Genomic DNA, 23,432 nt, shown 5'->3' with positions numbered 1-23,432 from the left:
AATAAAATATAAAGTATGTACAAAAAAAGGGGGGAGGGGGGGGTCGTCTGTCTACAGGGAAACTGGTACTAGCTCCTCTTTAGGCCTCCAGAAAGATGAGTTTTTAGGGCTGTTTTGAATGAGCCCAGCGTGTTTAGAATGTAGTGTACTACTCGGTGCACGCTGTCATTGCCAAAGAATGCAGCAGTGTTATTTACAGTAGATGAATCGTGCCCCATGGTTACAGTTGCAGACTTGCAGTCATATGGGTGTGCACTGCACTGTGCAACCTTACTCGCACTAACTGTGTAGTGTAAGGCTATGTAGGCTATGGCCATGGAGGACAACATGTTTGGTGTCTGGAGCAAGTCAAATTACTATCATAGTTGGCTGCAGATTCTGTCTATGTTTTGCATTGCGTTGCCGACAGTGGTGGAAAGTAAACGAAGTACATGTACTCAAGTACTAATTGAGTGAAGTACCGCAAAAAGGGATTTTGCTGTATTTGTACTTTACGTAAGTATTTCCAATTTCCAATACTTTTACTTCTACTTCACTACATCTCAGAGACATATAATATATCATTTAATAATACTTTGTAGATTTTGATTATTATTACAAAACATACATTAACCACTTCAGTCCCTATATACATTTTGGCCTTTTGAAAATAGCCGATCTACAAGCTCACAATGCGATGCGTTGTGAGCTTGTAGATCTGCTATTTTAAAAAGATTTTTACACATTTGAAAACTTGAAATGGGACATTCTGCTACTTTTCTACTTTTGGTACTTTAAGTACATTTTGATGCCAATACTTTTGTACTTTTACTCAAGTACATTTTGAATTCCGGACTTTCACTTGTAACAGAGTATTTCTACATTGCAGTATTGATACTTTTACTTAAGTAAGAAATGTGAGTACTTTTTCCACCACAGCTTAAAGTTGACAGCTGATATATGCGCATGCGCAGGCCAGGAAACTTCAGACCGTTTACAGTAGCTGTCAAAATAGAAATGTTGTCTAGTTGTAGACACGACTGACTGCTCGAAGCTATACTAGCCTGTTAAAACCTAACTGAAAGTTTAATGAAAACTGTCCAGATCTAAATATACCGCTATCAGTCTTCCTGTTTAGATTGGAGTATCTGAGAGATGTGAGGAACTTTGGGTGTGTAAGTGGAACCACAACCTCGAATTGCCTCGAACAGGCACGACTCCTCTGCGTCTGCTTGGTCGCGGTGCAGATTGTTTAAGTTGGACAGTTTCTTTCAGTTTTTAGTTGTTGTTTTTTTGTAGTTTTTTAGTTTTTAGTTGTTTTTTTGTTTATTTTATTTTATTTTTTAAAGTTTTTTCTTTTTAGTTATAACGTTTTTTTTTAATTATTTTATTTTAATAATTGTTTATAATGTATTTTTTGACGTTTCTTAATTAGTTTGAGTTTTTTTTTTAAGTTAAATGATCGACTACATAGTTCGAAGCAGCTCTTATTAACGATGTTAACCCTTTGGCTGGTGTAGATCATAGAGTTATAATATATATGGTGGAGAACTGCATTCAAATAGTATTTTACAGTATAGGGCTCAGGCTGCGTTGCGATGGGCAACCATGGGATGGAGGAGCTGATCCCGCTGGTCAACCGTCTCCAGGACGCCTTCAGCTCCATCGGCCAGCGGTACAGCCTGGAGGACCTGCCGCAGATCGCTGTGGTGGGCGGCCAGTCCGCGGGGAAGACCTCCGTCCTGGAGAACTTTGTGGGAAGGTAAAAAAAAATGTAGCCTACCAGTTTCCAATATAGGCAACAAGTCAGCCTATAACTATTAGATTATGAGTATTGAAGTCATGGAATGGAGACTGGAAGAGAACTGTCATTATGATCAAGATTTGTTGGGCAGACCTGTTTGTGATGTTTGTTTTGTTGTAGCCCTCAAACATGACTGTCATATCACGACAGTCATGGATGAACTTAAACCTGGTGTTTGCACTTTCTTCATTTATGACTCGTATGGATCTACATAAACGTTCATATTTCAAATATAAAGTACTTACCCCATGGACACGGATGTTACAATTATGTACGGGCACTCAGAAGTACCCGTGTGTTCCGTATTGTTCAATAAAAAGCATTTTAATCCGATTGGTGGCCATTTTCTCATAGAGTTATAATGTATCAGAGTGCAATACACCTCCAAACCGATAGGGTCGCGTAGTTGAAAGAATACGGAGGAAATGGCCACCGATCTGATTAAAATGCTTTTTATTAAACAGTACGGAACATACGCGTACTTCTGAGGGCCCGTACATAATTTTAACATCCGTGGCCATGGAATAAGCACTTTATATTTGGAATTTGAATGTTTATGTAGATGTACGGGGCATACATGGAGAAAGTGCAAACACCAGATTGAAGTTCATCCATGATGGTCGTGACAGACAACCGTCGTGTGATCTATGGCTAGCTTTGTTGTAAACTAACCTCGCATCACCAGTCTTTCCACCTCGGAGGAAAGCCTGGTCTGCGTTCCAGAAGACAACATATGATCCGGTCTAGACCACGCCTACTGAAAAAAAAAAAGAAAAAAGAATCCTCTTTCCGGTTCTGCCTATCCGGTTTTGCGGTTTAAATGGAATAGAATTTCCCCGTGGGATAATACCGACGCTAAATAGTCTCCGGATAGTGCACGCACATTTACATTTAAAAAATAAGCTAAACAATGCCGTATCAAGGATTTTATTAGCACGGACCTATTTTGGGGTGAGACGTCTTTCCGGTTCTGCCTATCCGGCCACTTTTTCTTTTTTTTACACCGGATCATATACCCGAAAATGGAATGCTGCCCAGGCTAGTTGTAAACCAGTGGTTTTTAAAGTGGGGTCCGAGGACCTCTGGGGGTCCCCAGCAAAAGTATTAATAGTTTGGAACCACAATGGACAAAGTTTGTAACTCTGACAGCTAGAAATAGGGGTCCATTTGGGTCCATTTGTAGCTTACACTGTCAGAATTATGGGGGTATGTGGCCCTAATGCCTAACAAATTGGGGGTCCTTGAAATTAAAACGTTTGAGAATCTTGAGAATCTTGCTCTTGTAAACAATGCTTTTATTTTTACTTAATGATTTAATATTGCACCATTCATACAACTGTACCTCCAATAGGCTACCATGATGTTCCATTGCTCCTAATTATGGCTTTAGAAGACTGGTGGTAGATGCCTGAGATGGCGATGTCTTTGTGACAATGGCCAGCCCAGTAGCTTATCTCACTGGCGAGGTCCTTAGGCGTCTGTGTGTGTGTGTGAGAGGCAGACCAGGCCCTCAAAGGGAAATGGAGGGAGAAGGTACATTGCAACATGAAAAGAGTAAAGATTTTAACCTGCTAGCAGTTTCGTCGACCAAAACTATGTCGAAAAATGTTCGTCGACTACCTTTCAACTGACAAAAACTAAATAAAAACTCAATAAAAACTAAGCTTTGATGGCTAAAACTAAGACTAAATATATTGACAATTTCATCAACAAATAAAAACTAGACTAAAATGTTAGGGAGGGACGAGTGGAGAAGACAAGTCATTTTATGCTTGTTTGCACTCAAGGGGGGTGTTGTGCTCTGAAAATAGCAGATCTACAAGCTCACAAAGCGTCGCGCTGCAACACGTTGTGGGCTTGTAGATTGGCTATTTTCAGCATGCAACCAAGAACCAAGTATAAAATCAGCCATTACGACGCCATCAAGGACTATGACTATGACTAAAACTAAATCAAAATTTGCTGTCAAAATCAACACTGGGGAGAAGGTACATTGCAACATGAAAAGAGTAAAGATTTTAACCTGCTAGCCATCCAGGCAACCAGATGTGAGCTGAACAGGGCTTTGTGATCTTGTTCAATGCTGACAATATAATTGTTGGCAAATGGACAGTCTGAAGGTCTGAAATTTGTGCAAAGGATTTTTTAAACATGTTTTAATGTCCCATGTATTTATATCCCACTGTGTCCAACCCTGGAATGCTAGTGAATAAAATAGCAGTTCAAGTTGAAGGATAATTGAATTCCCACTGTGTCCAACCCTGGACAATAGAAGTGGATTTTTTAAACATGTTTTAAGGTCCCATGTATTGTAAATTCAATACATAAATCTCCATGAAAATTGTTTAATTCTGTTGCATCCACAATATGCCTTCTTTTCCGAGTCGATGGTTTTGAATAATGCCTTGCTGCTGTTGAATATAGGTCATGCCAGGCCAGCGTAGCGTAGAGGAATGCTAGTGAATAAATCAGCAGTTCAAGTTGAAGGATAATTGAATTCCCACTGTGTCCAACCCTGGACAATAGAAGTGAACTCTGGTAAGAGAGTAGGCCTATTTGTTCAGAATGTCCACAACATGTTGCTGGCGTTTGCCTTCCTGACTGCGTCTTGCTATCTATGTAGTGCAACTGAACAATGAAACAACGTTCTTTATTTGTCTCTGCCGTGTGTGTTATGACAACTGGCGGTTCCTGTGCCTGCTCTCTTGATCTGTGGAAGGCTAAAGCGTAAACTTCCTGTTGCAAAGTCTTGTAGGGGAAGAAGTCTCAGACAAAACTAAAAGCATTAGCCATGTACTGTAGTCTATTGTTTTTGTTACAGCAGCCACAGTTTTGTTTTCATTCTTGAGATAAACACTTCCTTAATTGCAAAGATATTATTTTTTTCTTTTTTTTAATGTTTTGCAATAATATTACCTTAGCTAACCCACTGCTGACTATTAGTGACATTTACTGCAGAGGCTATTCTAAGTTCAGACCTTATGGGGGTTCAACCCCTAAGCCATACATTGATATTTTTCTATTATGGCCTATCTTAATTTAAAATTATACTTTTCATTGAGTACTACGAAGTGATGTAATGAGTTTTACACCACACATGTGAAATGTGACAAATAATCGTTCACATTACATGCATGCAATTGCATACAATATTACAATTAATACAGGTGTTCTGGTGTTTACTAGCTAAAGCTAGCTGTATAAAGCTAACATAACAGAAAAACATAATACACCATGAGCGAAGAGAGAGTTTAGCATTTATACAAGGTAGACACCACTTCAACTGTTGTCAGGCTAAAAGTTGTATCTATCAACAACAAAAAAGCACCCCTAAAAGGGTCCAAAAACACCACATATTTACAGTACATGATTAAGTCCAATTTCTGTTGGTTAATGTGCAGTTAAAGTCATGCTTAGATATTAAGTATTATTGTGGCAGTATTGATTGATTGAATACTTTATAAACATTATGGCAAAAAGAAGTACAGTTCTATACAAAAGGATGCTAAAAGGATAAACCCAAGAAAAGCACTATGGCTTGTTTCCATTGGGTCTGTGTATTCAATTTATCGAAACATTTGAAGACAAACGGTAATATGCAAAAATATCATATAAACAAGTAGTAAAATATGTACGGTAAACAGTTGTGGGGTGGGGGGCATTTCTGGTGATAAGCTTAGACTTTTAACAGGGGCCAGTTACGAATTGCAGCCACCTGTAAGTGCTCTTTTAGCGCGATTTTGAAGGAGAGTAAGGAATCACACTTTTTTTATGACTGTTGGTAGGCCATTCCACATATTGGTCTCATAGCATTAGAACTAATTTAACCCCTTGTTTGAGCTAAATCTGGATTGAACGAGATTGGTGGAGCTCCCTCTGGTGTTGTGCTTGTGAGCGTCTTTAACGTTTTTGAAGTAGTTTGACAGGTACATGGGTGTCTTTTAGGTGTAGTGTATCTTGTAGACCAGGCCCATTGCACGTTGCTGTACTCTGTCCTCTACCCTAGCCATCCCACCCTAGCATAATGGTGCTATGGTGCCATGAGGTGCATGCATAGTCAAAGTGACATTGGATGAGTGCTCCAGCTAGAGTCCTCAGTGTATTTCTGACCAATGAGGAGATCCTGTACAAAAATCTTCTTCTTTGGATGACGTTTTTGATGACTTTACTTGCCATATTTTCACTGGAAATATTTTCCTCTAAAATACAACCCAGGTAGGTAATTTCCTCTTTTCTTGTGATAACATTGTCAACCACTTTGACTGTGAAGCCATCGGTCTTGCAGAGGTTTATATTTGACCCATAGAGAAGAGTTCATACTTTTTCTACCTGCAATTTGTCCTTGCCCGAGACCAGGAGGGCGGAGTCATCCGCGAACAAGAACAAATTTCAGTCACAAGCTGATGTCATGTCGTTCACATTAGGATAGAGGGTAAAGATAGAGGGTGCTGGCCTGACGTTTCATGTCAAACGACATGATGAGACCGTAAGAGAGTGCATTGGCAGTGCACATGACTGCCATTGGCTGCTTGCCGCCATTGTCGGTGTCCTTGTGTGTTTCAATTCCTCGTTCATGCTCTCCCCTGTCTCTTCTTCCTCACTTAGGGACTTCCTCCCCCGGGGTACAGGAATCGTCACCCGCCGGCCTTTAATTCTGCAGCTTGTCAGTGCGAGCACAGGTATTTAAAACACACAATGCTGCACATACACACAATTCCTTCAGTCTCATTCTCCAGTGTGTATCTGTAACTCACTAGAAGTTCGGGCCGCTACGTGGCCCTCACGTCTAAGTGCCTACTGTACGTGCCACCGCCGTTCTGACCGATATGCCCATACAGTATATTATTGAGATATTATCCCTTTTATGCCTATACTATATGGAGATCTCTGTGTCTGTCAGTCCTTGTCCCTTTTATTCCCATATATGGAGATCCCTAATACGCACACGCACACACACACACACACACACACACACACACACACACACACACACACACACACACACACACACACACACACGGCAGCTTCACATGTTGTGATGATTCCAAGACAGAATTTTGTTTAGAAGGATAGAATAGTTCACTACTGAGGCAAAATATGGGCCAAATAACAAATACAAATGTATACTGAACAATTAAAAGTACACTGTCCAAAGGCGACAGGCATGATCGATTTTTGGACATGAAATTGGAGACGTGGTGTGCTAGAACATAGCAGAAACAAATATTTTTCCAGAATGACCCAGAAGTCCAAGCTCTCCGCGATTGTATTACTTATAGCATTGGTTCTCAAAGTGGGGTCCGGCGGCGGGGACCCCCAGGGGTCCTTGGGGGGTACCAGGGGGTCCCCAGAAAAATGTGTTAATATAGCATCACAATCATTTTAACCACTTTAACCATATACTTTAGCTATTCAAAAATAGCAGATATACAAGCTTATAGCGCGTGACTTCGTGCCACGCTATGAGCTTGTAGATCTGCTACTTTTGAAAAATCCCTTGCACAAAATATTTTTGAGATGGGGGGGTCCGCAGCCGAATACATCATTTTGGGGGTCCTTGACATAAAAAAGTTCGAGTACCACTGAGTTAAAGGCTAGGATAGAATAGGATATACTGGCTGTCATGGCATACGGCATAGTTAACCAGCAGATGGCAGTACAGGGCCTTTAACACTGACGGGAGTCAGCATGATGGTCTGGGGAGAGTGGTTGTGACAGCAGTGGAACACATTCAACTTTTTTTAAAGTAAAAGTATCAATACTGCAATATAGCAATACTCCGTTACAAGTAGAAGTCCGGAATTAAAAATGTACTTGAGTAAAAATACAAAAGTATTGGTATCAAAATGCACTTAAAGTACCAAGAGTAAAAGTACTAAAATGTTTGAAAATAGCAGATCTACAAGCTCACAACATGTCTCTTCCATATCCTGACGCGTTGTGAGCTTGTAGATCTGCTATTTTCAAATAGCCTGTGTATAAATGGCAAATGTTAATGTTTATTTTATAATGTAATAATTTATACCCGCAAAGTAACTAGTAACTAAAGTTTTCTAATAATTGTAGTGGAGTAAAAGTACAATATTTGCCTCTGAGATGTAGTGGAGTAGAAGTAAAAGTATAGACAATTGGAAATACTCCAGTAAAGTAAAAAATACCTCAAAATTGTACTTAAGTACAGTACTTGAGTAAATGTACCTAGTTACTTTACACCACTGCATTCAACTCATGTGTGGACTGTGGAGCTACTAGAGACACACACACACACACACACACACACACACACACACACACACACACACACACACACACACACACACACACACACACAGTGTTCTGCATCTTTGCCTCAGCTGTAGAGCTGCAAGGTAGTGGTATGGATGACATGTGGCATGCCACAAATATTTTTCCTACGCTTATAAAATCCTGACGGGTCCATTTGGTTGGATTTGCACACTCTCAGAACTACAAAATGGCTAATTGACACTGCAAAGCTTGGTTGGAGCAGTATAAGGGTCAATTCGGGTCCATCTCAGAGTTACAAATGGATAAGTGAACAGCGAGGATTCTTACAGTGTGTAGAGAGAGAGAGGCTTGGTTTCATGTAAGTGGAAAAACATAAATAGGATTTAAAAATCTTGCTCTGTCATTACGTGGTCTTTGTGGCCCGACTGTCAGGGAAGGAAACATCTGTGTAAATTGGATGGTGGATTCCAGAGCTCACCAGCCACTTGCGCTTGTCTTAACATCTTAATAGAATTCTCTAACCCTTTTAGACCGGGAAAGAATCTGTGTCATTTTAAGATTTTTTTGGCTATTCAAAAATAGCAGATCTACAAGCTCATAGCTTGTAGATCTTGTAGATCTCCTATTTTTGAAAAATCCCGAAAATGTGTGCAAATCTTTGAATATGTATGTTTTTTTTTAAGTGAACATTTGTAACTCGAATCTTTGCTTCTGGGGATTCTACAAATGTCTTCTAAATCCTAACAGTTTTTAGAAAAAACTTATGTTGCTATAATATCAGTGGTTCTCAAACTTTTTCCATGTCAAGGACCCCCAAAATTATATGTATTTGGCTGCGGACCCCCATCTCAAAATATTTTGTTTCAGGGACCCCCAGAAGCAAAGATTTGAGTTAAAAACAGTGCTTTATATTCAAAGATTTGCACAAATGTTCACGATTTTTCAAAAATAGCAGATCTACAAGCACATAGCGCGGCACTCGGTGCCGCGCTATGAGCTTGTATATCTGCTATTTTTCAATGGGCAAAGAAATAAAAAAATGACAGAGATGCGTTCCCGGTCTTAATGGGTTAATATATTAACCTTAAAGATGAACACTGCAGGACACGTCGGTGGTTGACCGGATGATGAGTCGACTGTGTGGTTGCAATGTTCCCGGTTTGATTCCAGATAGAGACGTGTGTGTTGCATGTCATTCCCTCCTCACTATCCGCAGCTTCCTGCAGTATCCAAATAAAGCAAAAAGCTGCGGAAAAAAAAGATGATCACAGCTCACCTTCCTTACTTCCTTACTCATACTGAACCATCATTTACTAGTATTACCCAAGGGTTGTTTTTCATTTCCCACCCTGACTATCTTTTTCCAGAACATGGAGAATTTCTCCACTGTAAGGGGAAGAAGTTCACAGACTTCGATGAGATCCGCGAGGAGATCGACATAGAGACGCAGAGACTTACAGGATCTAACAGAGGCATCTCTCCTGTTCCCATCAACCTACGGATCTACTCGCCACACGGTAACAAAGATATGTTTTGTTTTTGCGTTTGTGGCTTTTCGACATGGCGCAGGCACGTGCACACATATAGACATTAAAGGGGGGCTCGAGCCCCTGCCCTTTTAACCGTCTGTAAAAGTGTCCTCTCTCCAGACCCTGAATGTAGCACTTACTTGTTTGAAAGAAGTGCAAATGCCCCCCTTTCCATGCTCGTACCTGAATGCAGCATTCAAGAGAATTGCCTTTTCCAAACTCTCCTGAACTTGAACGCAGCATTTTGTGTTGAAAGAATTGCATATCCAGTATTGGCTTGAATCCTGATTATACTTAGTTGAATGCGGCATCGCGCACCGAAAATAGACGATCTCCAAGCTCACAGCGCTTGGAGATCGGCTATTTTCTGTATTTTCACCAAAAGTGCCCTTTTAGGAATTTCAGCCCCTGCCCCTCTAACATTCTCTGCACGTCCCTGACATGGTGTAATCATTCCAATCATGTCTGCTTATACCTTTCAGCGATGATAATAATGCAACCCGCATCCCTCTATGTACTGTATATGTTCAGCTGTACTTGTGTGTGTGTGTGTGTGCGTGTGTGTGTGTGTGTGTTCTCAGTGCTGAACCTAACTCTAGTGGACCTGCCCGGCATCACAAAGGTACCGGTGGGCGAACAACCAGCGGACATAGAGTATCAGATAAGAGACATGATCATGCAGTTCATCTGCAAGGATAACTGTCTGATCCTGGCGGTGACGCCGGCCAACATCGACCTGGCCAACTCTGACGCGCTCAAACTGGCCAAAGACGTTGACCCACAGGGTAAGTGGCAATGTGTATCATTTATCTCAGAATACCCCTTTGTACGACCAGAGTTCGCTGGGATTTTCATTTGCTGTTTGGTTGTGAAAAGTGTACCGTATGTATGTACTGTATCATCCAGTGATGGAAAAAGTACTCACATTTTTTACTTAAGTAAAAGTATCAATACTGCAATGTAGAAGTACTCTGTTACAAGTAAAAGTCCGGAATTAAAAATGTACTTGAGTGACAGTACGAAAGTATTGGTATCAAAATGTACTTAAAGTACCAAAAGTAGAAAGTACTCATTATGCAGAATGTCCCATTTCACACGTTTTCAAATGTCTAAAATGTTTTGAAAATAGCAGATCTACAAGCTCACAATGCTATTTTCAAATGGCCAAAATGTATATAGGGTTGAAGTGGTTACTTTATGTTTTGTAATAATAATCAAAATCTATAAAGTAACTAGTAACTAAAGTTTTCAAATAATTGTAGTGGAATAGAAGTACAATATTTGCCTCTGAGATGTAGTGGAGTAGATGTACAAGTACTGAAAATTGGAAATAGTCAAGTAAAGTACAAATACCTCAAAATCTTACTTAGGTACAGTACTTAAGTAAATGTACTTAGTTACTTTACATCACTGGGCATGCATTCCCGAATTGCATCGTTCCCGAAGGGGCATCATTCTTGACGTCCCTGACTAGGTGTATGTTTGGGAGAAATTGTGGGAATAAAAGCAGGGGACTCCGTGTGTATCCGAGGATGATCAGATCCACCGACTCATCGTCCCTCCATATTTGTACAAGAGTCATTTTGAATTTCTTTGACATAAATATTCTCTTCTGGGGCTCCCTGGCACAAAATATTTTCAGACGGGGTTCCGCGGCCAAATACATATCAATTTGGGAGTCCTTGACGTGAACATTTTTGAGAACCACTGGTTTAAGTGGATAAGGCATATATATGCATGGCAAATGCGTTCATAGCTCATAGACATTCCCAAGTGAAACGGCTTTTGAAAAACTCTGGTGGATATTTTACATGAATGTGGCCTCTTTCATAGAAATGACTTACAGTATATGGCCATACTGTGCATATGCTTCTATGCTGAAAAGCACCCATTTCCTATGCCTTTGGCATACAGTATATGGAACGTTTACCATTCAAACCGCAGCTTGTAATGAATGACTTAAAATGTCCTCTCAGAACTATATAATATAATCTATGAGTTCAATGTAGCTCTGTATTGTCTTCTATTGAATGATGTTCTATTCATACATTTAAACACATTGTGCTTAATGTGTATTGTTTAATATATCCTACAGGCCAGAGAACCATTGGGGTTATTACCAAGCTTGACCTGATGGATGAAGGGACGGACGCTCGGAACATACTCGAGAACAGACTGCTTCCCTTGCGCAGAGGTGTGTGTGTGTGTGTGTGTGTGTGTGTGTGTGTGTGTGTGTGTGTGTGTGTGTGTGTGTGTGTGTGTGTGTGTGTGTGTGTGTGTGTGTGTGTGTGTGTGTGTGTGTGTGTGTGTGTGTGTGTGTGTTGAGCAGAATGGCTATAGTCGTGTCATGTGTCTTATTAGATAAAAAGTCATCATGAAACCTTGATTGAGCATATAATCACTGGACAGAGAGACACACGCACACACACACACACACACACACACACACACACACACACACACACACACACACACACACACACACACACACACACACACACACACACACACACACACACACACACACACACACACACACACACACACACACACACACACACACACACACACTTTCCCACAGATACTCTCCCTCACCCCCCTCCCCTCCCTGTCTCTTTCTCTCCCTTCTCTTTGGCCTGACTTAAGCACTGAAATGTAGCTATCCAATCTGTATTACATCATACACATGCCTTGGTGTGTGTGTGTGAGAGAGAGAGAGAGAGAGAGAGAGAGAGAGAGAGAGAGAGAGAGAGAGAGAGAGAGAGAGAGAGAGAGAGAGAGAGAGAGAGAGAGAGAGAGAGAGAGAGAGAGAGAGAGAGAGAGAGAGAGAGAGAGAGAGAGAGTTCTTTATTGAGCTCATGGGTTTATGTTACAGTTTGGACTGTGGGAGCAGAGTTAGGGGACTGGTGCCAACCAACCCAGTGCCCAGTTATCCAGTATGAGCATGTGTGTGTGTGTGTGTGTGTGTGTGTGTGTGTGTGTGTGTGTGTGTGTGTGTGTGTGTGTGTGTGTGTGTGTGTGTGTGTGTGTGTGTGTGTGTGTGTGTGTGTGTGTGTGTGTGTGTGTGTGTGTGTGTGTGTGTGCATTTGTTTGTGTGTTTGCCCATGAACTCTCTCTCACACACACACACACACACACACACACACACACACACACACACACACACACACACACACACACACACACACACACACACACACACACTGTGTCCCACAGCCCAATGTGTGTATGCAGTACATACTATATCTACATGTGTGTGTGTGTGTGTGTGTGTGTGTGTGTGTGTGTGTGTGTGTGTGTGTGTGTGTGTGTGTGTGTGTGTGTGTGTGTGTGTGTGTGTGTGTGTGTGTGTGTGTGTGTGTGTGTGTGTGTGTGTTTATGTATAAGTCTTTGTATGTTTATGTTTATGTGTATGTGTACATACAGTACAGTTCATGCTAGGGTAGCACCAGGTGCTGCTCTTTCATGCTTCCTCCGCAGTGTTAATGCATTAGCCACGGACGTCCATTGATATGGCTGCTTTAGTAGCAGCGCAGAGCCCAGGCATTAGATACGGAGCCCAGTGTAGTTATACCCACATTACTGTGCTAAAGAGACATGGATATTTGCCCTGCTCTGGCAAACGCTGTGCTATTACACACACACAGACACATACAGCATTTCCATATCGTACTACAATCTTAAAGGACCATAACAGCGGTCTGGCATGTTTAGCTCATTGTATGACTCACGGCATACTTGACATTACTGCTGACCATTTCCCAAAGCATACCGTTGGCATTTCTTTAGACTTGAAATTAGCTTGACGCTAAATTTCACAGCGTAGTTACTTTTTTTTACAAAAGTGATGTTATCGTTGTTGTTGTTTTTCTTTTAAGGAATTTATAGCATTTTAAAGTACGGATCGATTTCAAAAGTCTAGTTGAAAATGATCCCTAGACAGAATGTACAACAAAGTTAAAATGTCCCTGACTTTTTAACCGTTTTAATGATCATGAAGACAATGCAAACATACATGAAATCTAAAGCCATTCATGTTAGAAAATGGTCTATGCTTATGTACTGTATAACCTATGGCCTGTGCTGTGACTAGACAGTGGTTTGAGGCCGTTATAGTCCTTAAAAGCACCAAATGACTGCGTGGAGATTGTTTCTAAGAATACGTGACATAATAATACCCACTCATACGTCCCTCTCCAGGTTACATAGGGGTAGTGAACCGCAGTCAGAAGGACATCGATGGGAAGAAGGACGTCAAAACATCATTGCTTGCAGAGAAGAAGTTCTTTGAGTCACATCCGGCTTACAGACACATGGCTGACCGCATGGGCACGCCACACTTACAGAGTGTCCTCAACCAGGTACAAACAAACACACACACAAACCAATGTGCCTTGTGTCGGCTGGCAGAATGACTTTACTATTGGTTTTCTGGTAATCGTACACTGATTCTGCTTATTTCTTTCTGTAGCAACTGACCAACCACATCAGGGCCACTCTGCCGGCGGTCCGTTGTCATCTACAGACACAGCTCTTGGCCCTGGACAAAGAGGCTGAGAACCACAAACTGTATACACCTGATGACCCCGCACGCAAGACCAAGGCACTGCTGCAGTCAGTCACTTACTCAAACAACCAATGTGTGATGTTTCTGTGTATGTGCATGTCCACCTGAGTTACACATGGATAAATTAACTCAGGGCTTTACTGCGTCGGTCAAATTTCTCAATCAGTCACACTGTGTGTGTGTGTGTGTGTGTGTGTGTGTGTGTGTGTGTGTGTGTGTGTGTGTGTGTGTGTGTGTGTGTGTGTGTGTGAGTGAGTGAGTGAGTGAGTGAGTGAGTGAGTGAGTGAGTGAGTGAGTGAGTGAGTGAGTGAGTGAGTGAGTGAGTGAGTGAGTGAGTGAGTGAGTGAGTGAGTGAGTGAGTGAGTGAGTGAGTGAGTGAGTGAGTGAGTGAGTGAGTGAGTGAGTGTGTGTGTTTGCTTATATCAGTTAAATTAATTAATTATCCAAGTTGTTGTTCTTCAGTATGAGGCCTGCCTTACAGATGTGAGCCTACTTGCTGGTGTGTTCCAGGTTAATCCAGAGGTTTGGTATTGCCTTTGAGAAGCTCATTGAAGGGTCTGGTGATAATGTAGACACTGGCCAGCTGTCAGGGGGAGCCAAGATCAACCGAATCTTCCATGAACGCTTCCCCTACGAACTGGTTAAGGTGTGTGTAGTCTGTGTATGTAATGCGCGCGCGCGCGCGTGTGTGTGTGTGTGTGTGTGTGTGTGTGTGTGTGTGTGTGTGTGTGTGTGTGTGTGCGCGCACGTGTGTGTGCGTGCGTGCGTGCGAGCATGCGTGTGAGTGTGTGTGTGTCCATGTCCTTGCCTGTCCCTAACTGATGTGTGTGTTGTGCTTGTCTTCAGATTGATCTCGATGAGACTGAATTGCGTCGGGAGATCACATACGCTATCAGAAACATCCACGGTGTCAGGTGTGTGGCAATGTGGGATTTTTAAGAATCACACAACTGTATACCGGTACTATACTATTTATTTATTGTCTTGTTTTTTCATTCATTCATTCATTGCAGCCAGATGCAATGGCATGGCCATAAGCCAAGGCTTCTAGAAAAGGTTGTGCCTGTATGCGTGTATCAACAGTATGTAAATTATGTAAAATATGTACTGTATGTATGCATGTCCCAGCTCATACCTCTACACGCATGATGTCACAAAACAGAATCACATTCAACCATGAAAGCCTGAAATGCAGGTGAAGTAAGAGTTAATCTAATGAAGATGTGAAAGCTGGGTCATAGTTGAGAATCTATGCATCTAGATTGTAGATGTAGATGTTTTTCTTGTTTTTGTTTTATTGGTTTTAGTGGATCTCTTAGTTACACCGACATTATTTTTGTGAAGCACTTTTGTTGTTATTGGTGTAGTATTTGTAAAGATTGCTATTTCTAATTGGCCAATGATAGACCATGGCCAGCCTACATGCTGTAGTGCTGGTTCACCACTGAACACTGCATTGCGACTTGTTGTGCAGCGTAGTTCAAGATTGGACAGGGAGGCCATGCTGTTATTAGACCCTTACAATGTCTCATTTTCTCACCTTTGTTTCTTTTCTTGTGTCCCTTTTCCTCCACTTACCTCTGTTTCCATAGGACAGGCCTGTTCACCCCCGACATGGCCTTTGAAGCCATTGTGAAAAGACAGATTGTAAATCTGAACATGCCGTGCATTAAATGTGTTGACATGGTTTCTGAAGAGCTCATTGTCACCGTGCGCCAGTGTACCAACATGGTATGAAACTGTGTGTGTGTATGTGTGTGCGTACTGTATGTACGCCATAGTGTTTTTGCAAGTATGCATGTCATCCATTGCCATGTATGTGCATGGCGGCATGTCAGAAACACCTTAGATATAATGTCTGGTATCTGTTCTCTAAAGCTGAGTCCTTTTCCCAAACTGCGAGAAGAGGCAGAGAGAATCGTGACCACAGAAATCCGGGAAAAAGAGAGTAAATGCAAAGACCAGGTTGTTCTCACACACACACACACACACACACACACACACACACACACACACACACACACACACACACACACACGCATGCAATTCAACTTTGGACAATTTTGCTGAATCATTGTGGTTGTGTCTACATCCTATATTGAGTTTCTCACCAGTTCCTGTGCATCTGTCCTGTTCAGGTCCGGCTGTTAATTGACGTACAGCTTGCCTACATTAACACCAACCATGATGATTTTATTGGCTTTGCTAAGTGAGTTACTGTAGTCCTTCTCAATTACGTCTCATTATCCCCTTGTTAAACGAGTATGAGACGCTGTACAATGTGACACAAACAAAGAGACAAAACACAAGCTTGTCTTTGGTCCTTATTTCTCTCTCTCTCTCTCTCTCTCTCTCTCTCTCTCTCTCTCTCTCTCTCTCTCTCTCTCTCTCTCTCTCTCTCTCTTCTCTCTCTCTCTCAGTGCCCAGCAGAAGACCAACGGCAACAACCGGAAGACCTTTACAAACCAGGTGATGTTGCAATACTGCTGAGTACATGCTGATCTCTAAAGTGTTAAAACCAAATTAATCCAAAAACTTGACCAGAACAGCTGTTAGTGAATAGAAGGCGATAGTTATTTTCCACATTATTTGAACATATTGCCATCAAAACTGGACTTACTGAAATGTTACGGCCAATGTTTAAAATAAATCTTCTCAGGAGCCACTAATTACAACTCTTTCACTCCATTTCTCTGTTATGTTATAATCTTCAAAAAGTGTGTTTTCACTCATATGCTAGCTATGTTTTTCTCTTGCAGTTTTCTATGCAAATTGTAGATGGATAAAGGGGCCGCTTGGATTCAGAAATCATGGAAAGGCGGTTCTGAAGCCAACAAAAGCTTAAGAACCGTTGTATTATACACGAACTGACTACCTCAGCCTGAATACGCTTAGACAGTCAGTACTGTAGGTATGTTTTCACAGGATCTCTGTGGAGCGGGCGACTTTGACGAGGCCTTATTTCGACGCGCTTCCTTTATTATCTATTTGACTACATCTGATCGACATCATGGGTATTTGCTGTGGGCATACTTTGTGTTGCACAACATCATGTTAATATTTGATTGTAGACAGCTGTAGTTTCCCGCCCACCATCTGCATATAATGGGGAGATTTGTGTGTGGTCTAAATGTTTAATCAGTGGAAATGTGGGCCTGGCAGATGTTGATATACAGTACATCAATGTCCTAGAAAAGATCTTTGACTGAGTTTGAGTTTATCCCTCATTCCTGCAAATCATTCCATGACCGTGGGCCTGGATAGAACAAGGCATACCAATAAAAATAAGGTCTGCACACTGGCAAGTAAGCTCCGCTGTTTATTGTCTCAACGTTTCCGTCACATGAGGATCTTCATCAGGAATCTAAATTCCTGATGAAGATTATGCCTGTCACAATTATTATATAATCGGCTATTGCAATTATTTAAGATAATCGCAATTATTTTGCATAATTGTCATAATCGTTTCCATGTTGAACATTTTTCATATTAAAACGTGGAAATAGCCGATCTACAAGCTGTATTTAGACTATTTCCACTATTAATGTTTTTTAAGTATAAAGTTATCAAATATGTCAGTCTCTTTGTATATTTAGGTTGTAACTTCAAAGCCTAAAAGTCAAACAGAAATGTAAATTTGACTCGTAATGTTCCAATGTTCAATGACAGAAACACTTTTAAATCATGAATCGCAATTATTTGGGCGACAATTAATGAAGATCCTTATGTGATCGAAACATTGAGTTATTTTTTATTTGTATGCATTGTTGTTTGTCCTGAACCTGGACAGTTGGATGTGTGTGCACTATCCTTCCTTATGCATTCCCTGGATAGAACAAGCCTGTCTCAGTTCGGACAACATGTACCATACAGTGTAACCACAGTTGTGGATTGTGACTGCCTACACAAATTTCAGGTTGTACAAAATATAGTATATTTTGAATTTGTAATGTATCTTAAAGCTTAATGATACAGTTGGTCGAGCGTAGCCAAGGTAGATCTTACAGATCTTATAACTTACATATAAATGTATATAACTTGATTTTTAATTTCCATCTCCAATTATACTCAACATCCACAAAGGCCTCCAAACCCTGCATTGGGTCCAACTAGGAATGTACCTCCATCCTAACCTCCCTCCTTCCTCTCTCTTCCTATTCCAGGGTGTGGCTCCTCCTTCAAGTTTAATAGTAGGAGACTATTCTCTTAAAAGCCTACTCGCTCACTCGCTCCCCACTCTGGAGGAGATAACACGTTTTTTCAGGATTCACGCTAAAGGGTTGGAGCTTTGGACACACACGGCTGACCACTGGCTAACCTCACCAACTCTCTGTCACAGCTGTCTGTCTCACTGTGGCCAGCCGCATTCATCTTGCCTTTTGCAGTGGTGGAAAGTGACTAAGTACATTTACTTAAGTACTGCACTGAAGTACAATTTTCAGGTATTTGTACTTTACCTGAGTATTTCCATTTTACAATACTTTTACTTCTCCTCCACTACATCTCAGAGGCAGATATTGTACTTTTACTCCACTACAATTATTTGAAAACTTTAGTTACGACTAGTTACTTTTCAGATATAAATTATGATATTATGAAACATACATAAACCACTTAAGCTCAATCTTATACATAGGCTATTTGAAAATAGCCGATCTACAAGCTCACAACTTGTGAGCTTGTGGATCTGCTATTTTCAAACATTTTAGTACTTTCACTTTTGGAACTTTAAAGGTAGGGTAAGTGATTTGCTTTGGTTAAAATAAGTGTTAAATAGCTCTATATTCTGATAGTACTCATTGCTATAGAGTGTTTGTTCAGTAAAAGGAGTCTCCTTGTCTCTCCACCTCTTTATTAAACAGAAAATGCATTTTTGTTTCAGTTTCATTTCCAATTTTATCCAATTAGGATAGAGAACTCAATCAGGATATATATTAAACAAGTGGAATTGGAAGTGATGACACTAAGAAATGAGCAGACAAAATTGGAACTGGAACACTATAAAAATGAAGCTTAAAAATGGGTACTTTCTCCTGATTGGCTGAGATTTTGACACCTACCGGAAAATGTATTTTCTGTTTATTAAGGAGCTGGAGAGACGGGGAGACTCCTGTTACTGAACGAACACTCTATAGCAATGATTACTATCAGAATATAGTGCTTTAACCTTTTAACAAAATACTTTTTATTTTAACCAAAAAATATCACTTACCCTACCTTTAAAGGACAACTTTGGTTTTTTACAACCAAGGTTTATATTTTAGCTTGTAATTAAGTAAATAAATGATGAGTGTAATTTTTTTTTCATTTACTGCTTTCTATAGTTTTAGCATTTTTTGCGATATTTTTTACAGTGGGCGGGGGCATTCTGTCCGGTGGCTAAATATGCCTTTTTTACACAATAAAAAAGGTCCGGCTGTCTGAGATGGCCAGATGTGAGTTATTGGGGGCTAGAAGAGCTACTGTAAATAATAATAAAGAAAACGCCGGGTTAATGTGTTAAAAAAATACATATTTAGCCACCGGACAGAATGCCCCCGCCCACTGTGAAAACACTGTAAAAAAGATTGTGAAAATTGCTAAAACTATAGAAAGCAGTAAATTAAATTGTTTTAACACTCATCTTTTATTTACTTTAATTACAATCTAAAACATAAACATTGGTTGTAAAAAAACAAAGTTGTCCTTTAAGTACATTTTGATGCCAATACTTTTGCACTTTTACTTAAGTCATTTTTTTATTCTGGACTTTTACTTGCAGTATTGGTACTTTTACTTAAGTAAAAAAATGTAAGTACTTTTTCCACCACTGCTGGCCTTTTGTTTTTTGCTCATCAGCTGCCACCGTCCGCTGTGCTAACATCACAAACACTCTACTTGTCAATCACAGCGCATTAATAGCGTTCACACAGTTCACGGACTTGCATCGTTGTGCGGCGCTCTGCTCTCTGCTCCACCGCCCCATAAATATACACAGAGACTGAGTGTTTTCTTACAGACGGGCAGGATGGAGATGTCACCACACACTCTCTTCATGTCATCTCATCCTTCCTTTTATCCTCCTTTCCCGTTCTTTTCCCCTCCAGCCCAGGTCAAGCACTGTTAAAGTCGTCGCTGCATGTCGGGCAGAAACCTTGTATCTCCATATTTTAACTTCTTGTGTTTTCTTGGTAAATGAACGCTCAACTTGATTAATTGATGTACTTTATTCAGTAAGACATGAGAAACAGTACACGGAAGTACAATTCACAATACAAGGTCTACTAAACTGGAAGACTCATAAAGCACTAAGCTTGTTTAAAATGAGTTCCCACGCACACAAATCATGATGACATATAAGAGACAGACAGATATACACTGGGGGGGGGGGGGGGGTGGGCATTGCAGGGAATTGCAGCCTCCTGAAGGTGTTTCTTTAGGGCAGTTTTGAAAGTGAGTAGGGCTTTACACTCCTTTACTCCTTTTGAAGTAGAGGATCCGCAAGCTCGATCTACAAGCTTGAGCTTCTAGGTATGCTACTTTTGCTGATATTTTGAGATATTGCAGATATTTTGATACAGATAAATAAAACCCATCCAAACCAGCTTTTCAGGAATTTCTATTTCAGTGACTTGCTTGACTTTACTGTAAGTCCTTATATCCACAGTAAAACCCTTAATGTCAATGTAACCATTCCGTTGCTGTTTGGCAGAAACCTTCGTATCTACATGTTTGTAACGTTGTTCTCTTTTTCATGATACTACAGTGTCACACAATGTGCAAAAATAGATTACATTTTTATTTTTTGTGTGTCTGCGGGTTTTACAAATATTGAACCAATGAAAAGTATTAACAAGAGCTTGTGACTAATTAATTACATTGGATCCATTGGAAGTACCAATGTGGCCAGCCACGCTACTGTAACCTACGTTCTTTTTGAAAGTTTTGGACATACAAGGTTTCCACCCGACAGCGAGGATTTGTAGATTGTCCTTGAGGATTTTTTTTACTGTGCAGCACAGCACTGCTGTCATCATGCTGTCTGGTTCAGCTTACCTTGGCTTGCACGTCTCCACAGGGAGAACCTTCTAACAGAATACCCCTCTAGCTTCTCATTAAGCCATTCTATCCACACCGCTGTATTGCTGTGTTGATTTTGATTTAGTTTTAGTCATAGTCTGTTGAATAAAATTCCATTTAGTTTTAGTCATATTTTAGTCATCTGAAATGTTTTAGTTTTTGTCTAGTTTTAGTCGACTAAATATCATAAGATTATAGTCGACTAAATCTACAGTTGATTTAGTCGACTAAAATGTATGTTGGCGGTGCCTTGATGGCGTCATAATGGCTGATTTAACACTTGGTTGCATGCTGAAAATAGCAGATCTACAAGCTCACATATCTACAAGCTCACAACGCGTAGCTTAGATCTGCTATTTTCAGAGCGCAACACCCACGCGCAACCAAACATAAAAATGTGTCTAGTTTTTATTTGTTGACGAAATTGTCAAGATATTTACTCTCAGTTTTAGTCATCATAGCTTAGTTTTTATTTAGTTCTTATTTAGTTTTCGTCATAGTTTTAGTCAACAAAATCAACACTGCTGTATTTGGTGCGGTGACCCCCCCCCTTCCCCTCCCTCTGTTGTGCAGGTCATCCGTAAGGGCTGGCTGACTATCAGCAACATCAGCATCATTAAGGGCGGAGCCAAGGAGTACTGGTTCGTTCTCACTGCAGAGACCCTGTCCTGGTTTAAGGATGAGGAGGTGAGTCTGTGTTCATTTGAAGGTGCTCTAAGTGATTCTTATACATATTATTATAGTTGTTGTTGTTAATAAAAGCGTTAAATAAATGTATACTCCCATAGCAATCATTAGGACCCACCTTTGGGTCACGGACCAGTTTTTATGGGGTGCGAGTGAATATTTGTTTCTGTTTCCTACATTCGAAAAATATATATATTTAAAAATATTTTAAAAATATATAAATTCTAAAGTTTTTCAAAAGTATTTAATAAATAAAACTGGTTTGGGTCCCGGGCATACGTCTAATTTCTCTTATTTGGCGTCTTGAGCTAAAACCACTGCTGCAGAGAGTGTTTGTTCAATATCAGGGGCGTCCCCATTTCTCCAGCTCTTCAATAAACATCCAATCAGGAGAGAAGGATACAGGATAAACAAGGGAAATTGGAAGTGATGAAACAAATAAATGAGCAGACAGAATTGGAACTGGAACACAAGGTGATAAATGATCTTTGTCTGGTTCTGTCTTGATTTGAAGACATTTTCAACCCGCCTGAAAAATTATTTTCTGTTTACTAAGAGCTGGATAGACAGAGAGACCCCTGTTACTGAAGAAACACTCTATAGCAATGATATTTGATAGAGCTTTATCTTTGACTTCAACTAAACTTTTTCGTTTTAATAAGTAATCAATTTTTAATAAATAATTAATAATGAATAATACTTAAAGTACTTACGGCACCTTTAACTCTCAAAGTGATGAAAGCAAATAGACCTTTACATTTGGTTTTATTTGTGCACTCAGAGGTAAAGGCTGCAATCTGCAACCTTTACGTCCTACCCGGGAATGGAATGGAAGTCATCAAGTCACCATCATCAAAGTTGCATCACCCCTGATTCTCTTCTCTAATAATTCATGCGAACACCAACACACATTGTGACATTAACAGACTTTGTTACATCTGAACTGCATAACAATGAAGACAAAACATACAAGTGTGCTTCAGGCTGTGATAGAAGTTTATTTTCACACGCATACGTATTTATCTTTAGCCTGGGAACCAGACCAATCTGCCAGTGCAAAAAAGTATTTGCGCAGTGATATTGTCTGGCCACGCAAGGCTATATTATCATAGTTTGAAACGGCACAATGAATGAAAAGAAAACTAAAGAGTGGGAACACATTTTTAAAGAACTTTCATTTGTTCACATTATCGCCAGAGTATGTATTCCTTGCAGTTTTATACCCAGGTAGACGGCGGAGGGGCTGTCCCAGCAGCGGGCCCTCTGTTCTGATTGGTCGAGGGAGCGGTCCGTTAGCGGGGCTGCCATCTGTCTGCCTGTCTGTGCCTGCTGTACAGGAGCAGAAGGTCTGCACAGCAAGTGTAGACAGGCAGACACACCACAACACTCTCAGCCTGGCACAGCACTGCTCACCGACGGTGTCATGTAGGCAGGGGGGGGGCAAGACCCAGCACAGGAAGTGAGGTCAGAGGAAGGGGGACACATTATAGCAGAGGTCTGCAACGTTTTCCGGCCATGTACCCCCTAGCTGAGAGAGAGATGAAGCAGGGACACCCTCTAT

At 40.7% G+C, this 23,432-nt stretch overlaps 1 protein-coding gene across 2 annotated transcripts in view; it reads left to right on the top strand.

The window, feature by feature from the left end:
- The first annotated feature begins 1,562 nt into the window (after positions 1 to 1,562).
- Positions 1,563 to 23,432, top strand: part of dnm3a (dynamin 3a) — a 41,040-nt gene continuing 19,170 nt past the window's right edge. Inside the window, exons 1-15 of one of the 2 annotated variants that reach the window (XM_084065826.1) lie at positions 1,563 to 1,741; positions 6,389 to 6,462; positions 9,397 to 9,546; positions 10,140 to 10,343; positions 11,654 to 11,752; positions 13,759 to 13,919; positions 14,030 to 14,172; positions 14,636 to 14,771; positions 14,972 to 15,039; positions 15,718 to 15,856; positions 16,004 to 16,090; positions 16,264 to 16,334; positions 16,546 to 16,594; positions 18,289 to 18,315; positions 21,758 to 21,871. In XM_084065826.1, coding sequence (XP_083921952.1) covers positions 1,578 to 1,741; positions 6,389 to 6,462; positions 9,397 to 9,546; positions 10,140 to 10,343; positions 11,654 to 11,752; positions 13,759 to 13,919; positions 14,030 to 14,172; positions 14,636 to 14,771; positions 14,972 to 15,039; positions 15,718 to 15,856; positions 16,004 to 16,090; positions 16,264 to 16,334; positions 16,546 to 16,594; positions 18,289 to 18,315; positions 21,758 to 21,871 — 1,686 coding nt within the window. In that variant the 5' untranslated portion in view covers positions 1,563 to 1,577. The remainder of the gene's footprint in view (positions 1,742 to 6,388; positions 6,463 to 9,396; positions 9,547 to 10,139; positions 10,344 to 11,653; positions 11,753 to 13,758; positions 13,920 to 14,029; positions 14,173 to 14,635; positions 14,772 to 14,971; positions 15,040 to 15,717; positions 15,857 to 16,003; positions 16,091 to 16,263; positions 16,335 to 16,545; positions 16,595 to 18,288; positions 18,316 to 21,757; positions 21,872 to 23,432) is intronic. The other variant, XM_084065827.1, reaches the window with a different exon arrangement.

This window comes from Gymnoscopelus microlampas (assembly GCF_963454915.1).
Source record: "Gymnoscopelus microlampas genome assembly, chromosome: 9".
Lineage (NCBI taxonomy): Eukaryota > Metazoa > Chordata > Actinopteri > Myctophiformes > Myctophidae > Gymnoscopelus > Gymnoscopelus microlampas.
This window is presented reverse-complemented; position numbering and strand designations above follow the sequence as displayed.